This window comes from Schizosaccharomyces octosporus (assembly GCF_000150505.1).
Source record: "Schizosaccharomyces octosporus yFS286 unplaced genomic scaffold supercont6.1, whole genome shotgun sequence".
Taxonomy (NCBI): domain Eukaryota; kingdom Fungi; phylum Ascomycota; class Schizosaccharomycetes; order Schizosaccharomycetales; family Schizosaccharomycetaceae; genus Schizosaccharomyces; species Schizosaccharomyces octosporus.
In genome coordinates, this window is record NW_013185619.1 from 3,794,489 (window position 1) to 3,818,865 (window position 24,377).

At 34.4% G+C, this 24,377-nt stretch overlaps 10 protein-coding genes and 1 non-coding gene across 11 annotated transcripts; 5 read left to right on the forward strand and 6 right to left on the reverse strand.

Moving 5' to 3' along the window:
- Positions 1-1,270: 1,270 nt before the first annotated feature.
- Positions 1,271-1,810, reverse strand: SOCG_02523 (mating-type M-specific polypeptide Mc; the record flags this gene model as incomplete). Its single annotated transcript, XM_013161015.1, has 1 exon — positions 1,271-1,810. The coding sequence occupies one exon, from the start codon at positions 1,808-1,810 to the stop codon at positions 1,271-1,273; it is 540 nt and encodes a 179-aa protein (XP_013016469.1).
- A 5,991-nt stretch (positions 1,811-7,801) lies between these two features.
- On the forward strand, positions 7,802-7,873 carry SOCG_16208. The gene has a single exon. It is a non-coding gene; the product is annotated as a tRNA-Thr (tRNA).
- Positions 7,874-10,741: 2,868 nt separating this feature from the next.
- Positions 10,742-13,699, forward strand: SOCG_02525 (haloacid dehalogenase-like hydrolase). Its single transcript, XM_013161017.1, has one exon. The coding sequence runs from the start codon at positions 12,489-12,491 to the stop codon at positions 13,374-13,376; it is 888 nt and encodes a 295-aa protein (XP_013016471.1). The 5' UTR covers positions 10,742-12,488; the 3' UTR covers positions 13,377-13,699.
- On the reverse strand, positions 10,853-12,370 carry SOCG_02524 (hexaprenyldihydroxybenzoate methyltransferase). The gene has a single exon (XM_013161016.1). It carries the CDS (start codon positions 11,856-11,858, stop codon positions 11,001-11,003), a length of 858 nt encoding a protein of 285 aa, XP_013016470.1. The 5' UTR covers positions 11,859-12,370; the 3' UTR covers positions 10,853-11,000.
- On the reverse strand, positions 13,615-15,539 carry SOCG_02526 (ferric reductase transmembrane component). The gene has a single exon (XM_013161018.1). It carries the CDS (start codon positions 15,453-15,455, stop codon positions 13,785-13,787), a length of 1,671 nt encoding a protein of 556 aa, XP_013016472.1. The 5' UTR covers positions 15,456-15,539; the 3' UTR covers positions 13,615-13,784.
- Positions 15,475-16,736, reverse strand: SOCG_05315 (uncharacterized protein). The gene has a single exon (XM_013162405.1). It carries the CDS (start codon positions 16,647-16,649, stop codon positions 16,419-16,421), a length of 231 nt encoding a protein of 76 aa, XP_013017859.1. The 5' UTR covers positions 16,650-16,736; the 3' UTR covers positions 15,475-16,418.
- On the reverse strand, positions 16,705-17,867 carry SOCG_02527 (ferrous iron transporter Pcl1). The gene has a single exon (XM_013161019.1). The coding sequence runs from the start codon at positions 17,684-17,686 to the stop codon at positions 16,979-16,981; it is 708 nt and encodes a 235-aa protein (XP_013016473.1). The 5' UTR covers positions 17,687-17,867; the 3' UTR covers positions 16,705-16,978.
- Positions 17,868-18,481: 614 nt separating this feature from the next.
- SOCG_02528 (dethiobiotin synthetase) lies at positions 18,482-19,441 on the forward strand. Its single transcript, XM_013161020.1, has one exon. The coding sequence runs from the start codon at positions 18,727-18,729 to the stop codon at positions 19,345-19,347; it is 621 nt and encodes a 206-aa protein (XP_013016474.1). The 5' UTR covers positions 18,482-18,726; the 3' UTR covers positions 19,348-19,441.
- Positions 19,442-19,534: 93 nt separating this feature from the next.
- Positions 19,535-20,809, forward strand: SOCG_02529 (adenosylmethionine-8-amino-7-oxononanoate aminotransferase; the record flags this gene model as incomplete). Its single annotated transcript, XM_013161021.1, has 1 exon — positions 19,535-20,809. One exon carries the CDS (start codon positions 19,535-19,537, stop codon positions 20,807-20,809), a length of 1,275 nt encoding a protein of 424 aa, XP_013016475.1.
- Positions 20,810-22,006: 1,197 nt separating this feature from the next.
- SOCG_02530 (glutathione-dependent formaldehyde dehydrogenase) lies at positions 22,007-23,272 on the forward strand (the record flags this gene model as incomplete). The annotated part of the gene is made up of 1 exon (XM_013161022.1): positions 22,007-23,272. The coding sequence occupies one exon, from the start codon at positions 22,007-22,009 to the stop codon at positions 23,270-23,272; it is 1,266 nt and encodes a 421-aa protein (XP_013016476.1).
- A 27-nt stretch (positions 23,273-23,299) lies between these two features.
- SOCG_02531 (golgin subfamily A member) lies at positions 23,300-24,321 on the reverse strand. The gene has a single exon (XM_013161023.1). The coding sequence runs from the start codon at positions 24,238-24,240 to the stop codon at positions 23,404-23,406; it is 837 nt and encodes a 278-aa protein (XP_013016477.1). The 5' UTR covers positions 24,241-24,321; the 3' UTR covers positions 23,300-23,403.
- Between the last annotated feature and the right edge of the window lie 56 nt (positions 24,322-24,377).

Genomic DNA, 24,377 nt, shown 5'->3' on the forward strand with positions numbered 1-24,377 from the left:
GGTTCGCAAGTCGACTTATTAAATGATTAAATTTTTTGATCAGAAAGAGCCGTCTAAATTTATTTTATATATTATATAAAAAACAAAAATAAAACAAATATGTAAAAAAAGGGGCGATTTTAAGCGTTTCCAACATTTTTTATTTTTGCCATACCCTAAAAGGCAATATTTGGACAATACAGGAGCATTTAACTCACCCTAATACTACTAATAATGCACACTAAAGACTGCAAAAATTGATTTGCAACATTCCGCGATTTTGCAACATCGGGCATGGAAACGAACGACATAAAACAATAGAGAAAGAATGCGGCATGATGTTGCAAAAATGTTTCCGACTTTCTCGGAGTACAGAGACTAGATTTAGTGACCTAAAACATTTACAAAAAGAGTTAATATTTTTTGTTCTTTTAATAAAAAATTGTTTGGAGGATGACATTGCTGTCAATTCTGGGATACTTATTACCATGCGTATATTTTCCATGAGCTTGGTTTTATTTGATTCCCACATGCAAGGCTAATGAGGTTCAAACTAATTTTTCTATATTTAAATTGTTTTTTCTTAATTAAAAAATATTTTTCAACTCAATGGAAGGTTCGCAAGTCGACTTATTAAATGATTAAATTTTTTGATCAGAAAGAGCCGTCTAAATTTATTTTATATATTATATAAAAAACAAAAATAAAACAAATATGTAAAAAAAGGGGCGATTTTAAGCGTTTCCAACATTTTTTATTTTTGCCATACCCTAAAAGGCAATATTTGGACAATACAGGAGCATTTAACTCACCCTAATACTACTAATAATGCACACTAAAGACTGCAAAAATTGATTTGCAACATTCCGCGATTTTGCAACATCATACATGGAAACGAACGACATAAAACAATAGAGAAAGCCTATACATTTGTTTTCCGAAAAAAAAATTTGAAGAATATCAACAGAAAGAAAAAGACAGCATGTTTTAATAGAATCGGGGCACTTAATCGCATGTATTTTGACATGTATGAAGTATATCGTACCTAGGTCGGACATGACCTGACTTCAGACTCCTCAGAAAATGTCACCTGAATTTTCATTCGCTAATAAGATCTTTAATGGATGTAATATAATTTTATTAGATAATCGCTATTCACAATCCTGTAGATTTTTCCAGCCGTACCAATTTACTAGGTTAAGTCAGTAAGACATACATTACTCGGATTACTACCATTACAAGAGCTCATAGAAAATTAATGACCATCAATAAATTAAATATATTAAAACTATTACTTTAAATAATTCTTAGATCTCCTCGTTCTTGGTTGATATTTGTAGTTGGGATATAGTTTTTCGTGTTCGGTTTTATAGCACTCTGACATCTTGAAGTACTTCAATTTGACTTCATTAGATTCCTCTTTCCAAAGTTGACCAACCAGTTTAGATACCTCTGCGTTAGTCATACCAGGATTAGTTTCGGATAATAATGATTGCTTTTCTTTACGGTATAAAATGAAAGCATTTGGTGGTCGTGGTGCTCTCGTAGGCATGCTTTGCTTTCGTATGTTCTTCATTATGTATCCTGGTACTCTGCAGTTATCTAGTTTATAAGATGTCAATTGTGGAGTCTGTGCCAAACCATAGCTTTCAAAGCGGTAGGTTTGAGACATAGGAACTAGTAATGGTGTATAGCCTTCTGGAACAAAATATGCAGCACCTCTCCCATCTTCAATAGATTTTAAAGCATCTTTTGTTAAATACTTTTTTAATTTCCATTCCGGATCAGACATTTCGCTAGGCATTTGTGGTAAAGTAGAATTCACTTGCATTTTATGTTTGAATAGAAGGTAGCGTTTCAGGCAGCGCCTATAAATATGCTAGAACAAAGAAACCTAACTGGGCAGCTCACTACATTACCTAAAAAAAACATAAATTCTTATCTTAGAAACAACCAAAAACATGGAAACGTCGGAATTACAAGAAATTTATAAAATTTGTGACGCTATACAACTAAAACTGTCTTCATTAACCCTAGCAAATAAAACCAAGATAAACCTAAGGAAGAAGAAGCAAAAACACAACAACTATAAACTACATATAAGCACGGTTCAGTAAATTTGGAAGGCGTTTCTGGCTATTAGGTTGGATGCTGTGCATACAGAAAAATTATGTTATTCCAGTCCCTACAATCTAAACTATAAAAGACTTCTAATTGTATATTTATCAAGTTCTATGAATTGTTATCCGACTTTATTTGGTCCATCTACTTGATGACAAGTTGACAGTCATAGCAGCATACTGTCAGCTCAGATTTTATCCCATTTGTCATAATCAATTGAATGCACTATTTATATCTCTCTATATCTTTTTATATATCTTTTTCTACCTTTTGAGCTTCTTTCTCATTCTTGAACTTTTTTAACATATTTTATTGAGGAATCAATTAAGAAGTCTCTTTAGTTATGCCTTAAAAGAAGACTCTATCTTTGACGAAGATAGAGTCTGATTGGTGAATTCAAACGTTTACCGCGGGTATGACGCAATCCCAAGTAACATGGACGTTACTCAAGTATTGGAGGAGACGGTTTAATGTAAAAATGTTAAAGAAGTTTTGAAGACTGAAATTAAAACATATAAAGAAAGTCCGCAATTTAAATTGAGCTTTGAGCTGGGACAGTGTTTCATGCTTGATAGTATATGTGAGAGTTGGGGTCCGTGCCGAAAAGAGTAGGGGATTTGTACATGTAAATTAGGAGTCAGTATTTCAATTTCAATAAATTTTTCCTTTAGGCAGGCGTATGTTGATGCTTGATGTGTTGTCAAAGTTGAGGATTGTAAAAAGTAGGGGTTTAGGTTTGGCTGTGATAGTCATATAAAGCGAATTTGTTGTATTATTGCACATTAAGATAGACTACTGTAAGATATAAGAGTTTTCTGTAAGAGTTTTCAAGGGTAGTGGGCTATGTAGATATGCAAGGAATAATAGTAAGCTTAGCTTATTTTTTCCGTTGGGAGTTGCTAATAAGAGACCTTTTAGTAACTAAATAAACAGAATGTATATTATTTACTAAGGTAGTTTCATAACTGCGAAAATTGGGTTCATCGTAAAGGTTTTTTCGGACGCGAAGTGTAAAGCAATATCTTTTAGCCGTTCTGTCATATTTTGTCGTGCTTTCTTCTTATTATTTATACCTGCTCTCGTCTTTGGTTAAGGTGTTGCCAACTCTCTAGATTTTAATAGTTGCATCCGAATAAATAATTTGAATCTTTACGTAATTGCAGATATCCGAAACCAAGTAACAAGCCCGAAAGGTATGAGGCTTTAATGTAGACTTTCCTTTGGAGATGAAAGCTCTAAAAAATATATCAAGATTTCATGAAGGGTTATCATGGTATTGCATAACTCATTTTTTGATTTTATATTCATTGTATTAGGCAACAAATATAAAAATCTATTATGGGTTTATTAATTCTTGAAAAGGCCAATGACGCGCTAAAGCTTTGATACAAAAGTATCAGTATCAGTAGTGAAATACTAAAGTTAGTATTGTTTAGGCTGATCATTTTTCTAATGCAGCTAATTCTAATATGCTTCTGCTTTTACTCTGCAAAATGTGAACCCTAAAAATGTCTGCACGGTATCGATGCGTTTTTTGTTATCTAGATATTTATTAACGATTATTTGAATAAAAGGGTAACCAGGTTTTTAGCTTTTGGCTGAGACCTGAGAAGTTTCCTTTCAGTGGATGAAATATCCGATGAAAATCAGTTACTTCGAGCGAGTTTACAAGTCCTGATTCAAGTTAAGACTATAGATCGTTTAGCATATTACGCTATCACGTAGGTACATTGGTTCCAATCACTAGTTTACTATGTGAATCAGATTGATTGGTTTCGGATTTGCAAAGTTGTGGAAAAATAATTCACGAATTTGTTTACGAAGCAAATACTTATTGTCATCTGTAAAGGATCATGAGCCTGCCTTGGCATCCAAGTTGATTATCTTCTTCGTTGCGTTAGAAAAGCATTGGCTTATTAATTCTTTATGATCGATTCGTTCTCGACAAAGATGATATTATTAGTATTCAAATAGAAAGTAATAACGTCTTTGTACTAATCTAGACGCCCTATTGATAATTTAATATTAGCTTGAGGAAATTAAAGGCTTTTCTATGGTGACGTTTCGAATTCCTTTGGATTCATATATTGTCCTTAGTTTCCTGATTTCAAACAAATATAACGATTTTTCTGGGCCAAATGCTGCATAAAAAAGAACCGCGATTGAATGATGATTTTTATAAGTATTAGAATTCAATTATTAGCTTAGACGAGAAATAATAATAGTATCATTCATTACCTTTTAATTATCAAAATGAGTCACCCAAACCTTCTGGTAATAGTAATGGTTAGGAAAAGGAAATATCCATCAGTAGGCAAAGACAAATTTACAGCATGCAAGACTTTTAAACCTACGAAATATACAAAACCATTTTCAACGCAGAACAGAGAACTTGGAAATGTAATAAGCGTGAGCAAACCTAAATAAACGACTTAAACATATGGTCGATTCCAAACGACATAAAACAACCCTTCGATATATTGTAAAGAGATGGAAAAACCAGAAGGTGATGAATGTTCTCATGCTATGATTTAGAAATAAAAAACTACAAGGACAAGGCGTTCTTAGTTATAAGTGCAGATCTCTCGGTAATGACAGAGGATTTAATAAGACGGACGAATTACCAGATGACGTATTAAAAAACAAGGGGTTAAACAAAAAGAAACACATATCATCAAAGATATTTAAAATATCGAGTGAACGTCGAGTCAGCGAGAGCTAAACCAAAATTTTTTTTTTCTTATTTTTTTTTATTTAGGGTAATGGAAAAGAGAACAGATTAATAACGAATTGTTGTAAACTAGAAGCCATGGATGTAGTTATCAAAAGAGACGATGAACCAATAAAAATCTTTGATGAAGTTATATAGCGGCTAAGCGGAGTCACATTTTTTATTCAAATGGATTTAATAAAACAGATCATTTGCTTAAAAATAGAAAACGAAAAAATATAAGAGCACCTTTAAATCGTTTATTTTGGAGTGCATAGATACCGTGGAATTATAAGACTCGCCATGTAATTTTCGAAGATGTATTAACGAAGTGCCTTTCTGATATCCGTGAGCTTTTCGTTAATTTTTTCGTTATTATGATATTTCTTCTCAAATATACATTGGAACAATGAATTGCAAGGCTCATATTTATATGCAAACGGAAAGAATTTTTTTTTAGGTACATAGGCATGTCTTTTTGAAAAAGCACTTGAGATTGAACGAAACAGAATTCATAATGTCCATTATACGGAAGAATTTTTTCCTTAGGTTCTGTAGGTTATTCTGGAAGAATAATGCCGAACCATTATAAATTGGTAAAATCGTTATACGACTTAACCGAAAAGATGATAAATGACATATTGTGGAAAAATAAAACCCTTACTAAGGTTTGAAATAATCAGAAACAATTTTTATGCTAAGAGACATTAATCCCACAAAAGAAACTCGTTTGAAAGCCGGTATCATGTTCGGTAAAGAAGAAACATCATTTCAAATATCAATAGATTATAAAAACTTCAAAATTATGTTACAATATTTGTGCGGATACTCTTCCATAATCAATATGGACAATAGAATAAGAATTATATCAATTTCATTATTCAGTATCGACCTTGCAAAAGAAACAATTGACAGAAGAAATTTCACATATAGTATATACAAAATATATTTTATCAATTACTTCAACAATCTATAAAACGTTTCTGATGCTGTGGGAACAGAAACACCAATCACAAAATGTTTAGAAAATCCTCAATAAAGAAATGTCAATCCAGAAGCCACAATAATAAACGGCTTCATTAAATAATATCTTAAAAGTTCTATAATTAGTTCCGGTTGATATATCATCTATTCCATAATCATCCTAATTTAAAAGGACATTGAGGAAAACTGCTCGGGATAATTTACGTTCGAAAAAAAAGTTAATTGACAGGGAATGGCAAGTGTTTAGAAATTTATGTTAAAAATTGTGATATCTGCCATCTCCATAAAACTCGAAATTGCAAAAGCTATAGTCAGTCATAACCACTGTCCATTAAAGGTAGGTAAACTGTTTCAATAAATGTACTATGAATTTTATCACTGAATTACCAATATCTCTTAGCTATATTAACAACCTTAACAATTGTTGATCGCTTCGCCAAAATGGCTTGGTATATTCCTTGTAATATAACCGCAGAAAAATTGACTGAAATGTTCGAAAAATCATAGCGTATTGGTATACAGCAATCCAACAGATATCACTTCCGGCCTGGTAACTGCATCATTTCTGGGGAACGGAAACAATACTTAAAATTCATAAAATACTTCTCAAGTTATCTTCTGGATATCACCTACAAACGAATGCATTACCGTGAGCGTGTTAACCAAATCGTAGAAACATATTTAAGAAGTTATATGAATAACAACTCGGAAAAGTAGACTGCTTTTTTTGAAAAAGCAGAATTCTACAGAGTATAGAGTTACCAAGGTAAGACCAGTAAAGGCGTATGTGGTATAAAATCTATATTAACAGAATGGGATATGCAAACCATAAACAACATCAGTACTTCAATTTTATCTTTACAGACAGAACAGTTCATTATATCAAAAATCGGAAATCAAATCCAAAAAGTGAACGAACGTTATGCGAAATACCACAATCGCAAGACACAGATACCTCCGATATTCAAATCAAGAAGTCAAATACTTGCCAAGTTTGATAAACCATAATTTTTCTATCAAAACAACAAACTGGAACCAATTTTCTAGGAAATTTGTCATGAAAAAGAAGGTAAAAAAAAAAACAACTACACATTGCGAGATTCCGAAATAATTACCTCACTTCCGTCACTTGTGTTCTTACAAATAATTTTCTACAACAAAACGTATTCTAAACTCTTTCAATATAGCCATAAAGCTTCATAGCAATTGAATTACAAGGCCGCTTGAGAACTTTGATATGAAGTAAATACAAGGGCACTAAGATGCGGTTTGGAATCCGATATACGATATTATTAAAGTAATGATATAATTATTATATAATGATGTCACAGATGGGGCTGCTTCGTTGGGAGAATAATCAAATCATGGAAAATAATAGCCAGTAAGAAGGAACCGTACTCAGAATTGGATACTCTGGTACTAATTCAATGAATCATAAAGCTGCCATAGAGCTGATTCACGAAATAATCTATGTAAATTATATGTAGCTAGATCAGTCGAATTTTCCAATCCGAAAATTTAACTTTCAACTAGAGGCTTATATACTTTTCAAAAACAATTCAGATAATTTAGTTTCTTTTTTAAAATTACATTTATACTTAGATTTCTATTTTTAGACGTACATCTTCTTTTTGGATAATTGATAACTTGTCTCATAAGTGGCCATTAACTGTAACACCTACACTCAATATATTCTGTAATAATACACCGAAAATGATCCTAAAGGGCAAAAAAACAAGTGTACGTAATAATCTACTTTTGTCTAGAAATACTATATGTTTAATCGGAAGTAGAAAATCTTCAATTTGGAAGATTCGATTGATCTGGCTTTATGCATAGAAACTAAACTGCCATTTAATGAGCAGATAACCTCAATGGATTCTGAATATATTTAAAGAAGCTAAGTGGACATCGTACATAGAATGATATTATAATAACCATGTGGTTTTCACTTTGCTCAAGTCTATTTTACTATATTACCTCCCTATGAGGAGGATGTAAGTAGAAGCTCTTGTAGCTCAGTGGTAGAGCGCTTGCCTAGTAAGCAAGAGGCCCAGTGTTCGAGTCACTGCTGGAGCAATTTTTTTCATCCCTTCAAACCTTAGAAGAGGACAGAAAATACGAGAGAATTAGAAACTAAAGGAAGTTAATGTTAACAACCACGTCTAATTGTGTTTAGTACAAAAGTTTTTCACGTTTTCACTCTCATTAAGCTTTATAATAGTCTTTTCTTATTAACGAATATATGTGAGCGATAAATAAAATACGTTCGACATATGACGACCAGAAAGATTCTAAAGAACCAGAATTATCCCAATAAATAATTAAATTATACTGAAGCACATCTCTGTTCGTATGCTTGAGTACGAATTTTATGAGAAGCCAAGGTTTGGGACCCATTTGATATATCCTACCCAAGGTTCATATCACATATATCTTAAACAATTTTGCGCTTAACGAAATATTTATATATAATATCAACCGCCTAAGTTGAATGATTTCTAGCAGATACTCATCAAACATTCCTTAGGAACAAATTTATCCTGTTCATATACGAAAATAGGAAAACCGTCAATCCAGTTTAAGTGTTTTAGGATACAGTAAAAACAAACACTAAGAGACTAGTTAAAGTAAAAGGGAATTTACATTAGCGGTTACAATCACGAACCTTTTTGTAAAGTATTAAGTATCACAATCTCTTACTTAAAAATCACTTTAAAAGTCCATTTTAAAAATAAGAGATCTTACGTTATACCTTTATAGAATTTCATGCGACGACAATTGGATTACCGAGGCGCATTTGCAAAATAATAAAGAGGCACCGATCTTACAAATAACGTAAGGAGTTGTCATTCAAAAAATGATTCGACGTACGAATTCCCCGTTATGCGGCTAAAGCTTGTTATTTACAGATAATTTTTATTAAACTAAAAGAAATATATAATTTACTAAATAAATATATAAAAGGCCAGGTCCTTAAAAATTCACTACATTATGATTTCAAAAGGAAAATATCACTTATCAGATGAACCGATCACTGCACAAACTCCTATTGATTTTTCTGTAATTTATGCTAGAAACATTTTAGACTTATTCACAACTAATAAAGTTGAACAATTTCAATTAAGACCTCTCGGGTTATCAACGCTGAACTAAATTTAGTTCTTACAACATACTGATCGCATTTAATGGTAGTTCTACACAGGTAGACCTGAAGCAGTGCGCTGCTAGCTATAGGATTCCTCAGTTATGGTTTAAATTTTTTAAAGAAGACATGAAACTCATTATGAAAAGACAAACAAAAACAAGCTGGTTGCAAGTTAAGCATTGTTTAAACAACATTGGATTTTAAAAAACTCGGACTAAGTCAAGCAGCAAATGAAAGATAGCGATTTTGACTAGCTGTTGGAACTATATTATATATAGGGTTGAAAAGGAATGTTTATCATGTTGCAATGGATACTACTATACCAGCTTGTATTACTATCGGTTCGTAAAAATTATCCTATGTCTTAGCATAAACGTTTAATTAAAAATGGATTGAACGGCAGCCAAGTGCAACTTCGTGAATTGTAAAAATAATTAGCGCAAGTAAAAGAAAAAGCGTCTAGTTTAAATACGACGCATACAAGGTATAAAATCTATTTGCGGTGGAAGAATTGTTATACAGGGGGATGTGTTTGGCGGTTGGTAATGGATTAAAAATGGAAGGTAAAATTAAGAATTGTTTTATACCCACCACTATAAATACATTTGAGATTTTTTCATTGCAACTCTTAATATACTGACCGATTATGCCCAATTACTATAATTATCTCACAAAGAAATCACAGTATAGAATGGCATTCTTGTACGAAGAATATACTGAAGCATTCAACAGCCGTCGTGCTAATTAGTTGTTTGGATTTGCATTGTGTTGAAGACTAAACTAATCGCATCAGAAATGCACATATCGTTAATCCGACACAATTGAAACGCATTCGGCAGAGTCTGATGTTTATATACGTCAAGGAGTAAATATTTCTCAATTGTGAGCCACTATGAATTGTAAAAATGTTCAGTTCATAACCTGAATGAATACGTTATTATTTTTTTTTTCGGTCTTTAATACCGCAATTAATGATATCGGAAAACATGCACATAGTAAATTAGTTATTCAATTATCATTTTCAGGTCATGGTTCAGAGAGTATAGAGCAGCCAGGAAATACTGTTAATTCACAGGATCTTAAAAACAAATGTTAAGTACATCAAAAAGATAAGGTAGTGAGTTATAGAATAAAAAACCGTGCCTGTATCTAATTACATAAGAAACCAAGATAAAAGCGCTTAGAAATTATTGTTTTCGTTGATGATATATAATCAGAACCCGTTATTACTTTCTAGTTAACTTATTGTTAAGAAGTTCCTAACATTTGCAGTAATATAAACGGTTTAAAAATGAAAAAATGATTGCAGATAGTGATCAAATTCCTAAGATATATTCATAATCAAAACTGTTTATGACGTAAGTTTGCTTAAACTTTTAAAATCTTAAACTTTTTTTGGGAGTCACTAAGATTATTTTCATTTTTGTTCATATATGGGATGGAAAATAATACCTTTTGTATAATAAATAAGGTGATAATATTGAAAAAAAAAACTCCATTGTGAAACGTTTCTATTATAAAAACTTTTACGGTTGGGATCTGTTTTCGATTAATTAAACCTGCATTGATGTGTAATGAACAACTCCTCAAGCCAGACACCTTCGTACTACTTAAGTGTGATATATCGTAGTAGGTAGTATAGGAAACGTATAGAGCTACTAAAAGTTAATGTATGGTAGTAAATAATATGATAGCAGGAAATACATCCTCCAACATGGAATGCAACGTTGCGCAAGATGCTATCCGCTATAATAATAACAATGAGAGAATTCAGATGATAACTATTATAAAGAGGTCTTCTGCATGTATGTCAAAGCTTTTCTGTTTGCTCAATAAAAGAGGTTGGTTCTTCTACAGGGTTGTGAGGACTAAGTATTTGGAAATCAAAAAATTTTTTTATTTAACTATGTAACGTCTCACATAGGGAGCTTAAATAACATAGTCGAGACTTAAAATACACGCAATTTAATAACACCAGCGGCTAGTAGACAAAAGAATACAATTTTCATTACGGTCGTGATAACGATTTTTCAAAAGGCAAATCATGAATCCGTGTTGCTATATCTTTTGACCTGAAGCGACAACTAAGCCTATTTTAACAGCATACAAAGCCTTATCTTTAGTTAGCTGCTTTACTTCAGGAGTTGGATTAGCACTAGACCTTTGACACTTAGCTTCATCAACCCATATTTTAATTTGAAATCCATCAGAAACAACAACATTTTTAAGACCTGCTTTTTCAAGTAGTTCGGCATATTGTCGCCTAGTAAACCCGTTTGGATGACTGATACCATGGCTTGCATGAAAATCCGCTGACATATTTTCGTGAAAACTTCCAGCACCCTTCAGAAAATCAGTTACGTAAAGACGGCCTGAAGGTTTCAAACAATCTTTTAGCTTCTTAGTGATGGATTCGACGTCTTGTATATGATGGTACGCCATAGAACAAACAGCAGCATCATACTTTCCAGCAATTTGATCGTTGGGTTCTGTCCCTAATCTCAGATCTACGTTTTCAGCATGAGCCTTTTCCTTGGCATTTAAGATCTGAAACTTATGATTAAACTTATCGACCATTGCTGGAGAAATATCGAGGCCAAGAATGCTATCACAGTAAGGTGCCAAATGTTCACTAATCAAGCCGGTTCCGCATGCAAAATCAAGCAAACGAATGGATTTAGATTCCCAAAATTTATCAACATGAGTAAATTGTTCGTTAATATCTACTGAATCTTGAGTGAATTGTTCATAAGAGGAGGCTTGATCCAAATCAACAACCGAGTCTGATGATTGTAGTGAGAGTTGCAAAATCTTTTGGCTTATAATTTTTGTCACCGCCAATGTAGTGGGGTTGTCATACTCATGGGCCTTTTCGGCGTTAAAGTAATTTACATTTGAGTCAGTACTATTTGACATCTTCAGGACCTGAAACGGGGTGCGATTGGAAAGCTTGGTATACAAAGAAATAAACAAATATTAGTATAATTGCGTCTAAAAAGAACGAGACTATAGCTTAATGCCTTTTTTTTTAAAAAAAAAAGGTTTGGTTATTGCTAAGTATATAAATATTTAACGGTATTTTATATAATTCCCAACGCACCTATCGATCAAAGAATGTTATCTGATACCTTACTACCACTTCGCTGTAATAATTATTTTCAAGACAAGAGAAATCAGAAGGCCTCTTTGAACTTTTCTCATAATTCTTTTTGTGTCTCAGGCGAAAAGTGTTAATATTACATACAGCTACTCGTGTATGCAAAGGTTTGATTACTGAATATATATCTGAAAAATGTGAATTTCTTTATGGAATGTCCGTTTGTAAACCATTGAATGCTACAAATAAGTCATTCTTTTATACCCAACTCATGTACTATATTTAGTATATTTCAAGGAACGGAAAGCATAATTGACGTCGTTTACATTTGATCTATAACTCATCTACGACCGTAGCCCTTGACTTGAAGTTTTACAAAATGAAGGTAACAAAGGTAAACCTTAAGCATTATGACATGAAATAAAAGCGGCTATTACGCAAACTCCTCGATGAAACGTGTTTCAGAATTGAATTTACCCAGGGCCGACCAGATCAAGCTCATAGTATGCGATGTTGACGGCACATTGTTAGACGGAAACCATGTATTTCATGAACGAAATCATAGAGCGTTAGCATACTTACGAAAGCAGAAGCCTGAGTTACCAATTGTACTAGCGACAGGCCGACAGCGTTCATCAGTTATTCATATCCGAGAACCATTGGAATTGGATGCATTTCCATCTATCCACCTGAATGGTTGCGTGGTTTACAACAAGGGTGAAGTCTTTTCTCACGTAGGACTTTCGAAAGAATTGGTACACTCCATGTTTACAAATGTCTTGGAAGATGATACCACGGCCATATTGGCTTATGATCACAATAAAGTATACCCATTAAAGAATGACTCCAAGAGTGATAGTATTCGGTTTCTTAAGGAAGTTGGTGAAGTTGTTTCATTAGAGACCCCAAGTAAAACTACGTTGGAACGAGTTCTTTCCGACGAGCTACCAGTAACGAAATTGGTAATTTACGAAAGGAATCTTAAGCGTTTGGATGAAATTAAGGTATCTCTACTGAAGAATGATCAGAAAGAATACACTATTACTCAAAGCTTTCCCTTTGCACTTGAGATTATTCCTTCTTCAGCGAATAAGGCAACTGGGTTGACAAACATCTTAACAAAAATATATCCTCACATACATTTTGATGAAGTTCTAAGTTTTGGAGATGGTGAGAACGATGTTTGCATGTTTGAGACTACAGGACACTCCGTCGGTATTTGCAACGGTATGCCTGCTGCCATTCAAGCAGCAAAATACATTTCTTGTTCCCCAAACTATGAAGGTGCAGTTGGTGAAATACTAGAGCATATATACGAGATTCCTCCATATCACTGAACCCAGCCATTTCTATGTTATGAAAGCAAATTTCGCTGAAGTTAAATGTCGATTCTCTACTTCTAAGAGTATAAGTCATTCCATGATGGAAAAAATAAAAATAGTTTCAAATTTATGAGATGTTTCATATAGCAAGTTCACGTTCTCTCTGCTCGATATATTGGTACATCTCATGTAGGCCAAAGCAGAAACTTGCAACTAGACTACTTTCAAAACTTTTAAATAATCTCGGCCTAAAATACAAAAAAGAATATAGAAAATATCATTCATTAACGTTAGAATTAACTAAATCCGGAGATAAATAAAACAGATTTAACTTTTAATTATTATATGATCCTTTAAACAAATTTGTAGTATAGATAAACTATAAGGAAGAAAAATTATGCAAGGTATGGGTTCCACAGGTAATTAAATTTCTTCGTAATGTTGAAAAACATCGGCATCCCATTTTTGTTGAGAAGTCACTTCCTTTTTTAAATGCTTCAAAAAGCCATTCGAACCACAAGCACTTATTGCACTAGTTTTATCATTAGATAAGTCAAAGTGATCCTTGATATAGTTCTCCAAGTTGGGTTTCCCATCACGATACTGAACCAAACTTGAGTCACTTGATTCAGATATTAAACGTTCTTCCACAGGATAGCTCGCGGTAAGATGGCAATAAATATGAACGGTAACTTGCTTGTTTCTCAAAGAATGTTTGAAAATCCGATTAAATAAAGTGAGTAGCTTCAATGATCGGCAAGACCATACAAGAGTGATATGAAGAGTATTTCCAGGCTTCGAAAGAAGATCCCTTAATATAGGTAAAGTATAAGTGATTCCCACACCACCTGCAGCTAAAAAAACATAAGAATAGTTCCTAAAGGGATTTGACAGTGGTCCATAAGGTCCATCCAGTAGAACAGTTAGTTCTTTGACCGATTCTGTAGAATTTGTGCTTAAACTGACATCGCTATCGAGACTAGATTGGTCCTGTCCTGAACTCAATTCAGAAACAACGATACTAGCATCTTTATTTACTTTGGCTTTTTCGTCTCTTTCACTGATATTTATGGTTGTGGAATTCAAATGGTCAGCCAATCTTTGGGTAAATCCTTTACGAACGGCGACCAAAAGCTCGACATGTTCATCCGAAGGGCAACTAGCAAGGGTAAAAGGGTGAATTTGCCAAAAACTAAAACGAGGGATGCTTATATAAACATGACTGCCTGAAGACCATGGCAACGAAAAGAAAGAGGTTTTTGGTTTTTTACCGCGTAAATAAATAATGTTATCATCAATAATACTTATTTCAAGTTTCGTTTTGTTAATGAAGCTTCGAAGGATTCTACATCCGCGATCAAACGCGTAACAAGCGATGGCCGCTTTCATGTAGGGGACGCATTGTCGATGATGATGATAAATACATACAAGAAAACCAATGCTACATGCATGATGTAAAACAAAGAACCATTCATAAAATCTGCGACGAAAGAATGGTAAAGCACTGATGATCATCACGACCATTAATCCCAGAATACCGTAACCCCATCTGAAAGCACTGTCAACTAATTTATGACGATCATGGCTGGTCAATCCAAGAAAAGTAAAGCCATGTATGAGAGCCATAAGAATAGCAAACTGAGCAAGACGTCGATGAACATAATTCATTTTTTCATGAGAGGTGAAAAGCATCAAGGCAAATGGATTGTTTTTTAGGCTGAAAAAGTAAGAAACAAAAAAAAGAGCAGCAGCTAGAAAGCCGCATCTTGCTGCTACCGCATGTGCATTCCAATTTCCTTTGCCATTTTTAGGCGGTGTCTCTTTACCAATGAATGGAACGGCGATTGCAAAAACAATGGGAATTGCGATTAAAGTCAAAACAATTTTGTTTGTAACCAAATAAACATAAATATTTCGAGCAATCAAATAAACGCGCTCAATAGGAGAGGTATTTGCCTTGACAGAATTCTTTCTTTTATGAGACTTATAGTAAACCCTTACAGTTTCTATAGTATAAAATCCAGATAAAGCAATTAAGCATCCAAATATTAAGCATATAGCAATGATTGCCCATTTATCTCCAGATTTAATCATGTTTACCTAGGATTATAGTGTCGATTATACACAAAAACTGGGGAAGACTCATAGGGCATGCAGCTATTTATAATATGAATTCTTCAATAAAAAAAGGAAAAACATACAGCTTTTTTGAACCTTTTTCTTTCAATAGAGGCGTTTTCGCGACATTCGACATTTTGATGATACGAATTTTATCACCCACCACTCAGCTTTATCAGACGAATCAATTGTCCAATTTAGCACCAAAAATAATCAGATCAAAACTGACACAATTTGCATTTTAAAATTATCAGATATATCCGGTTTTATCCGATCATTATCGGCATGTAAAGACTGTCGCATCAATAGTAACCGTAGAACAATAGAACAAGAAAAATAAAGAAATCGTAATGAAAAAGCATCAGATTAAGGCATAAATTCCCAGAAGATGATTCAGTTTGCAAGCTGACTAATTATTTGACGTATTGAAGCAGGGATAATATGGCATCACTAAACTTTGGGAGGGGCCCCTTTTTTTATAGTGACTATTGCTGACTGTTTATATTTTTAAAACAATTCATAGTCTTATACTTATAAGTAAAACGTTATAAATATAATCATAGGAAGCAGGTTGATGAGCTATGAAGCAAAGCGCCATGTAACGGTTAAAAATGCAAGATAAATAAGAGATCTGAGAGAAAAAGCATCCAATTCTAGGATACGATACTTTTTCTACTAAAATGTAGTAGTATAGAATCCTATACTCTACAGACAAGACTTCAAGTTAGCTTCGGTTGTTATGATCAACTTGATCAATTTTTGTGACATTATCAAATTGATCAGATAAATCCAGGCACTCATACACTTTAAACAAGCGATGCGATAGCCTCCATTTTGTAAGTAGATTCATACTCTACTAGAGTCAAAATTCCATAGAAAGTAAATTTCTTGCTGCGTAAACTCTTGACGAAACTAAAAACCGATTCGAGCTGAACAGAATCAAAAAACAACAAAAGATCCAAAATACGATTCCAGTGTGAACTGGGGGCGGACAATTTTCACCAATTTGTATGATATGAAGTCTTTACAAAGATTTCTAGGCGTAAGAAAACAATCGTGGATTTTGAAGAGAGCTTGAGCTTGACGTGGCTGGGAAAAAAGATGAGCGACCTCAAAAAATGAAAAACCGATCAATTTTGAATGCTTGGCGCTTTCACCGTCAAAACGCATTAAACCCTACGAAAGTCATGAAAGGAACGTTATAAACTACATAACATTTGAAATGAAAACAAGAAAAAAAAAAAAAAACACACGCACACACACACATTCAGAGAGGAAAAGCTCGCTTTTATTTTATATAGAAAACCATCATAGAAACGCGAGATCCGTCATAAAAAATAAAATAAAATAAAGTAATAATCTCAATGAAAACCCCAAGAATGCGTTATGTGACACATTTTACTCTAACATACACAAAAAAAAAAAAGATTAGCAAAAACAACCAAACAATTTATAACAAATAATTCAACAAAATAGACAATGAACATGAGCTCTTCGAATTACGGTTCGGTGTCAAAAAACTTTCCTACCAAAGAAGTGACAGCCATCGCTATAACACCCAAAATAGTGACTCTGAGTATAGCACGCATCTTGTTGGCACCTCCAATTTGAGCGCCTACGAAACCCAAGAAAGCTAGGAAAAACAGAGTTGAAAAAGTCAAAATTATGGTCACGTGTTCCACCGGACTCAGGAGTGCCGTAGCCAAGGGTAAAATGGCACCAGCCGAAAAAGCACCTGCAGATGAAAAAGATGCTTGTACCGGCTTTGCTACGGAATACATATTAATACCCAACTCCTCACGTGCATGTGCTTCTAAAGCATCGTGTTCCATTAGCTTGGTAGCGACTGTGTGAGCTAATTCTTGGTCAAGTCCTCTCGTCATATACACATTAGATAATTCGACGACCTCTTCATCCCAATTCTGTTCCATCTCTTGTCTTTCTAAATCCAAGTCCGCACTTTCCAAGTCAGCCTGCGAACTCACAGAAACATATTCACCGGCAGCCATTGACATGGCACCAGCAATTAAACCAGAAACTCCTGTTAAGGCTATACTTCGACGAGAGGCATCAGCAGATGAAACTCCAATCAATAAACCAGAGAGAGACAAGATACCGTCATTGGCACCTAGGACAGCAGCGCGTAACCAGCCGACGGAGGCCATCGCATGCTTTTCCTTTGGTTTCGGTTGTAACCAAGCAAGCATTGTTAATGAAAAACGATCGAAAAACAATCAAAAACCAATGACACAAGAGAGCGAGGCAATTTTTCTTTTCTTTTTAAATTTCACTTATTTGCAATCTTTCACAATGCGAATATGTCACCTTTTTTGCTGAGATTTGAAGAACTGCTGCTTCCAATTTTTTGAGTTAATTGTAAGGTCTAAGATTGGCTTAGTAAAGATTAATTTTATAGGTCCGTTACTTATATTTTGTTACTTGGGAGAAATAATATGACATTCCCATATGTTAATTACTAAAAAAGGACTCGCTTTCATTTCACCATGTTTTATTACGTTTTTTTAATCTTTTCTTTCTTGTAATAACTATTTCTTTTCTTTTTTATTAAAAGGCAGCTTGAAAAACAATCATTTAATACATTCACCTACCGCCTTTGTCTTTCGACAGAAGGCTTGTATGACAAAGAGCCAAAAGAAGAAGAAAAAAAAAGACGATTGTCGTTTTCTACTGAAATAAAATGTTTATGGTTGATCTCTTTCAAATAAAAAATGATTGTGAAAAGAAGAATAGAATAGTGCATACAACTGAAACCAGAAAATTAAAAATTGTATTTCACAGTAGATGAGAAAGTCTTTCAAGTCATTAAATTTAATTATTTTTTCTTTGTCTTTTCTACAAGAGCTACAACTATAACAAGAAAGAAAGCTATTTTACTTATTTGTTTATTTATTTATTCATTCATTCGGCTGCGAAAAATGGCTCTAAAATTGGAATCTTTTTCATATATCCCCCAAATGATATCATCTATTCAAAGAATCTATAAAGGACTGTATCTTTAGCTAAGTGATGGTCCCCAGAGCCTGAGAACATAATTCAAATCATTGTTCTACTGTGAGAAGCTCTCAAGGCCAGTAGAAAAGTACTGTTTCCGCTATCAAGTTACGTAACAGATTGTATTCGTTTGATTATATAAATTAAAGTATAGACATAGACATAGACATTTGAACATATCGTTCGGTGTAACTTGAAAGTCCACCAAAATTTGGGTATTTAGAGAAAAACAGCTATGAAATTATTCGTCACTGGAATTAGTACAGACGTAGGGAAGACAATCGTATCTTCAATTCTTGTAGAAGCCTTACAAGCCGATTATTGGAAACCCATTCAATCGGGTGACCTAGACAATTCAGATTCCCATAAGGTACAAAGGTTGATTAGCAACACCAAGACCCATATTCATCCAAATACTTACGCCTTGAACACACCCGTTAGCCCTCATGTTGCTGCAAAGATTGACCACATTACAATTGATGTGAATCAGATTGTTCCTCCCAAAACCGAAAATCCTCACATGGTTATTGAGGGTGCCGGAGGAGTTTTTGTTCCATTGAACGATACAGATATGATTACTGATTTAATCCAACCAGATTATAAAGTTGTTATCGTATCAAGGAATTATTTGGGAAGTATTAATCACACATTGTTAACCATCGATGCTCTCCGGAACAGAAACATCTCAATTGCCGGGATCATATTTAGTGGAACAAAAAACTCAGAAACGGAAGACTGGATCTTACAATATTCTAAGCTTTGTTGTATCGGACGGGTTAACGAGGAGAGCACCTTTGATAAATCTTTGATCTCCAGATATGCCAATATGTTTCGTCCCAACATTATGAACCTATGAGAAGGCATTACGAGTATCTGGAATACCATATATATAGTACTTTTTATAGATGATGAGAAAGAATTGAAAAATTAGAAACATATAAAGAGTAATTCTATAACACGAGGCATACGAAAATAGCGATCTTCAGTCTTTCTTTTATTAATTTGAGTTTCATTATCTGTCATTCTAAAAAAAATTTTATTCAATGAGTTTAGTGCAAAAAGATTTGGAATACATTTGGCACCCGTACACTCAACACAAAACAGCAAAGCCTCCTATTGTTATTGTGAAAGGGAAAGGCGCTTCCTTATGGGACGAAAACGGTAAAGAGTATATTGATGCTATTGCTTCCTGGTGGGTGAACCCCTTTGGCCATAGCAATAAGTATATTGCGGACCAAATCTATAAACAACTGACAAGCCTAGAGCATGTTTTGCTGGGTGGATTTACTCACCCTCCAGCAGTAAATCTGGCTGAGCGACTATTATCTATTTTGCCCAAGAACCAAAACAAGGTTTTTTTCTCAGACAATGGTTCGACTTCTGTTGAAGTGGCTATCAAAGCAGCCCTACAATTCTTTTACAACAAAAATGAAAAGCGAACAACCATTGTAGCTTTTGAGGATGCTTTCCATGGAGATACATTTGCAGCTATGGCGGCAAGTGGAATTTCATTTTATACAATGGCTTTCCAAGGAATGTTCATCGATGTCGTTCGCATTCCCGTACCTGTTCCTGGAAAAGAACAAGAAAGTTATGAAGCTCTTGAAAATGTTCTTACTGAACATCAATGTGCTGCTTTTATTTTTGAGGTCTTAATCCAAGGTGCTGGGGGCATGAAAATGTACGAGCCTGAATGTCTTGACAAACTCATTGAAATTTGTCAAAGACACCAAGTGTTAACGATAGCTGATGAAGTTATGACCGGTTTTGGGAGAACGGGAAAGCTATTTGGATGTGATTATTTAAAAACTCAACCTGATGTTCTGTGCTTATCCAAAGCTCTAACAGCTGGCACAATTCCCATGGCTATAACAACGTTTTCCAAAACCGTTTTCGATGGATTCTACAGCGATGACATTAACAAAGCCCTTTTCCATGGCCACACATTTACTGGCAACCCCACTGGATGTGCCGCCGCCTTAGCAAGTTTGGATCTGTTATTGTCTAAAGATATGCAAGATAATATTTCTCGTATTCACCAAAGTCATTTGGAATTCAAAAAGCGTTTAGAATCTCATCCACGCGTGCATACCGTCCGCGTACGTGGTGTTATTCTTGCTCTTGAAGTTTCATCTCAGCAGAAAGAAAGTTATTACGGTAACCTCAGAAACAATTTATACGATTTTTTTCTCAAACACGGAGTTATGTTACGTCCCATTGGAAACATTGTCTACATTCTGCCTCCCTACATTATTACCCAAGAACAATTGACGGTCGTTTATTCTACAATTGAGAAAGCTTTAAATGAAGTGGTTTAACGTTTATACCTAAAGCTGATTTAAGCTATCGTTTTTACTAAAATAAAAAAAGGGTTTGCCGAAGAGTCATATCCACTATTGGGTCAAGATTGTTTGTTTCATGTTCATTGTCATCCGTTATTGCAGGAAATGATCAAGTTTGAAAACAAATCCTATTGAAGTCGTTATGAAATGACTTTTCTACAATCTTGTTTTATTTTTATATAAAAAATGCATTGACAAGATGATTAATGATACTCTTGAAATTCGACACAAGGGAAACATAAAAAATTACGGTATCAACGTGATGAATAAGTGGGCCGCTTTTTATTTCCCTTTTATAACTAAATTCCAAATGATTTGATTTCTTTTTACTTTTCGATATGAACTATATTTAATTAAGGAATGGTTTTCGTTCATAATTCAATATGGGATACCTGAAACGAACTTACAATAACGATATGTTTTTGGAATATTATTTTGTGTTATAAACAGTTTATTTATCGGAGTCATAGGGAAGAATTTTAAAACTTTCCTTCACAAACAACAAATCACCCAGACAAGGAACAACAAAGCTATAACTGTTGAAACGCATATATCTAGTATTTTTGAAAAGTTGAAGAAGAATTCAATAATCCACCTTTTTTTAACCACCATAACTAACCCAAGGCCTGAAAACATCCATTATATCATACATTAGCTAACGTATGTATGAACATGATTCATGACAACAACACCAACAACCGAACTGATTAAGTATGGATTCTATGCTAAACTGAAGTTCCTGTTTAGAGACTCTCTGATTACGAAAATAAATTTACAATCAAATTAAAGTATATAATGACTTCAGTTTTAAAACACAACTTCGTGAATCGACATTGCTTGTATATTAGAATCGAAACTATGGAGAGAAAGGATGTCTACTCTTTATAAATTTATTACTGGAATTAAAGATGCCTAATTCTTCATTCCGCATATGTTTAAAGCTTTGAAACCCGATATTTACTTTAATGATGTAAAAATGACTTTCATTTATTACGGCCACGTTTGAATACGACAAGTATTACGGAGATTCAGCTACAATTTAATACTGACGTATTTATAGTGCTTTGAATCTGAAATATATAAAAGAAGAGAAAGTTCATTTCATAGCTCGTCAATAATTGTTGAAAGGCACAAAAGACCGATACAACATATCATATATTTCATATTAAGAAAATGAATGAAATCAGAAATACAGCTACCAACCTGATGGACAAGCAGTTGGGTCGAAACCCTGTTTCGGAGACATACGGCCAGCCTGTCCAAGATCCATCAGGCGCAACTATGAAAGCTGTTGTCTTCGATGGCTCAAGAAATGTGAAGATCGATGAAGTTCCTAAACCGACAATCACTCACCCGAAGGATGTAATTGTTAAAACGACAGCCTGTACCATTTGCTCAGGCTCTGATTCCCATATGTTTTCTGGAGAAATTCCAGGTAGAAACAAAGGTTCTGTTCTTGGACACGAATCTTGTGGTATTGTAGTTGAACGTGGTTCAGAAGTCAAGGATCTATTCGTAGGCGAGAGAGTAGTCATCGCTTTCGATATTGCCTGTGGATCCTGCTCCTTCTGTAAACGACGTGAGTTTACTGGTTGCGATACTACAAATGACACTAAACTTATGGATGTTAACTATGGTGCACACCATTCGGCAATCTTTGGCTATACCAAGATGCTGGGAGACGTCCCAGGCTGCCAAGCCGAGTACATTCGTGTTCCGTTCGGTGATGTTAACTGCTACAAACTTCCCGAAGATATTCCCGATATTAAAGGTCTGTATATGTCGGATGTACTCTGTACTTCCTTGCACGCATGCGAGCTCGGCAGTGTACAGAAAGGAAACACTGTTGCCATTTGGGGTATGGGTCCCATTGGTTTGTTTGCAGGCCGCTGGGCTCAAATCTTAGGTGCTAAACGTGTCATTGGCATTGAAGTTATTCCTGACCGCATTAAGATTGCCAGAAATCGTTTTGGATTTGAAGTCATCGATAGAAATGAAGTGAAAGATATTCCCAAGAAAATTCTCGAGTTGATTCCTGATGGTCCAGATGTTGCCATTGATGCCACCGGTTTCCGATTCACTACTACAATGCTTCAAAAAATAGAACGTGCTGTCGGTTTGGAGACGGATTCAGCTGATGTAATATTTGAATGTTTCCAAAGTGTTCGAAAATATGGTCATGTCGCCCTCATTGCAGACTATGTAGGAACGAGCAATCAATTTCCTGTTGGACATATCATGATGAAACATTTGACAGTTCGTTCAGGCCAATGCCCATGTCAGAATTATTTTGACAGAGTAGTAAAGGCTATAAGGTCTGGAGAGATTGATCCAGAATGGATGATCACTAACAAGGTCAAGTTTGATGATCTACCTGATGCTTATGAGAAGTTGTTTTACAAGCAAGATGGATACCTTAAGGTTTTCTGTCAAATGTAAAGTAATATACGTCAGTACATGAATTTATATAATATAGGATAACGAATTTTATGATTAATGATAAATTATTTAATTAAATTATACACATAGATGGAATTTTTAACGTATACCTCTCAATAAATAGTTCTAAACTATGGCAAATACGGTATGCCATCCGAATTAAACGACACAATCAGTAGTCTCGAGTGTCTAGTATCTGAAATATGATGATGCTGTTTGTTCCACCGTCTTTTAGACATCTTTTTTGAAAAAAATCCAGTGGATCCATTTTCCTTTAGATAAGCTTCAATCGCTTTATCCTTCTGTTCAGCGACCTCGTCAGGATTCAAGAAAAAGACATGGATCTTTCTTTGATGAAAAAAGTTCTTATTCCATAATTCAACGAATCCTCGAACCACAGGAAAACGGACATTATCAATGTACTTCTCAATGTAGTAACTGATGATGAACCGAGAAACTCCAAGGCTTACTAAACCAACAAGATTACCAGATCCTAGAAGAGCAACTTCACTAAAGGAACATGCCAAATTGATATCGTGTATAAATGACTTATAATCTTCCTCAGTAACATCATGCTTCGGAAGATCCTCTGGAAAATATACTAAAGGGAAGCCTTTTGTAACTTCGGTACTCCGAGAGAGAAGACAGATGGGCTGGAATTGACTGTATAAAGCCTTCGTAGAAGCTTTTTTTGAAAATGATTTAGGAAGACCCATTGTGGTAACTTTTGTTTTCAATGAACGATTGACAAGTCCATGAAAGACATTTGTATAAACATTTGTATTAAGGAAATTAGTCTTTGATGTAGCTTTCTCGTCTTCCTTGGTGACATTTCTGATGGAAGGCGTAAAAACTGATATAGTACATGGTCCCTCCATTTTAGGACTTGTGATGGGTTTTATACCATCAACTTCTTTAGAATCATCTTGCTTAGGTTCATTTTCTTTCAGGTTTACTTGGGACCCCATTGAAGTTATGCATTGGTTAACTATATGCAAGTCAAGGCGATCGGGGACCCTTTACGTATCGCATAGCTTAACCAAATACGGAGTAATTAAGAAGTTTGTCGAATGGTCATGAAGGATGAATATATCCTCTATAGTTT

What these genes read in the sequence shown, in the direction of transcription:
- SOCG_02524 (XM_013161016.1), bottom strand. Translation starts at nt 11,858, where the DNA reads ATGTCAAATAGTACTGACTCAAATGTAAATTACTTTAACGCCGAAAAG.
- SOCG_02525 (XM_013161017.1), top strand. Translation starts at nt 12,489, where the DNA reads ATGAAACGTGTTTCAGAATTGAATTTACCCAGGGCCGACCAGATCAAG.
- SOCG_02526 (XM_013161018.1), bottom strand. Translation starts at nt 15,455, where the DNA reads ATGATTAAATCTGGAGATAAATGGGCAATCATTGCTATATGCTTAATA.
- SOCG_05315 (XM_013162405.1), bottom strand. Translation starts at nt 16,649, where the DNA reads ATGCGTTTTGACGGTGAAAGCGCCAAGCATTCAAAATTGATCGGTTTT.
- SOCG_02527 (XM_013161019.1), bottom strand. Translation starts at nt 17,686, where the DNA reads ATGCTTGCTTGGTTACAACCGAAACCAAAGGAAAAGCATGCGATGGCC.
- SOCG_02528 (XM_013161020.1), top strand. Translation starts at nt 18,727, where the DNA reads ATGAAATTATTCGTCACTGGAATTAGTACAGACGTAGGGAAGACAATC.
- SOCG_02531 (XM_013161023.1), bottom strand. Translation starts at nt 24,240, where the DNA reads ATGGGGTCCCAAGTAAACCTGAAAGAAAATGAACCTAAGCAAGATGAT.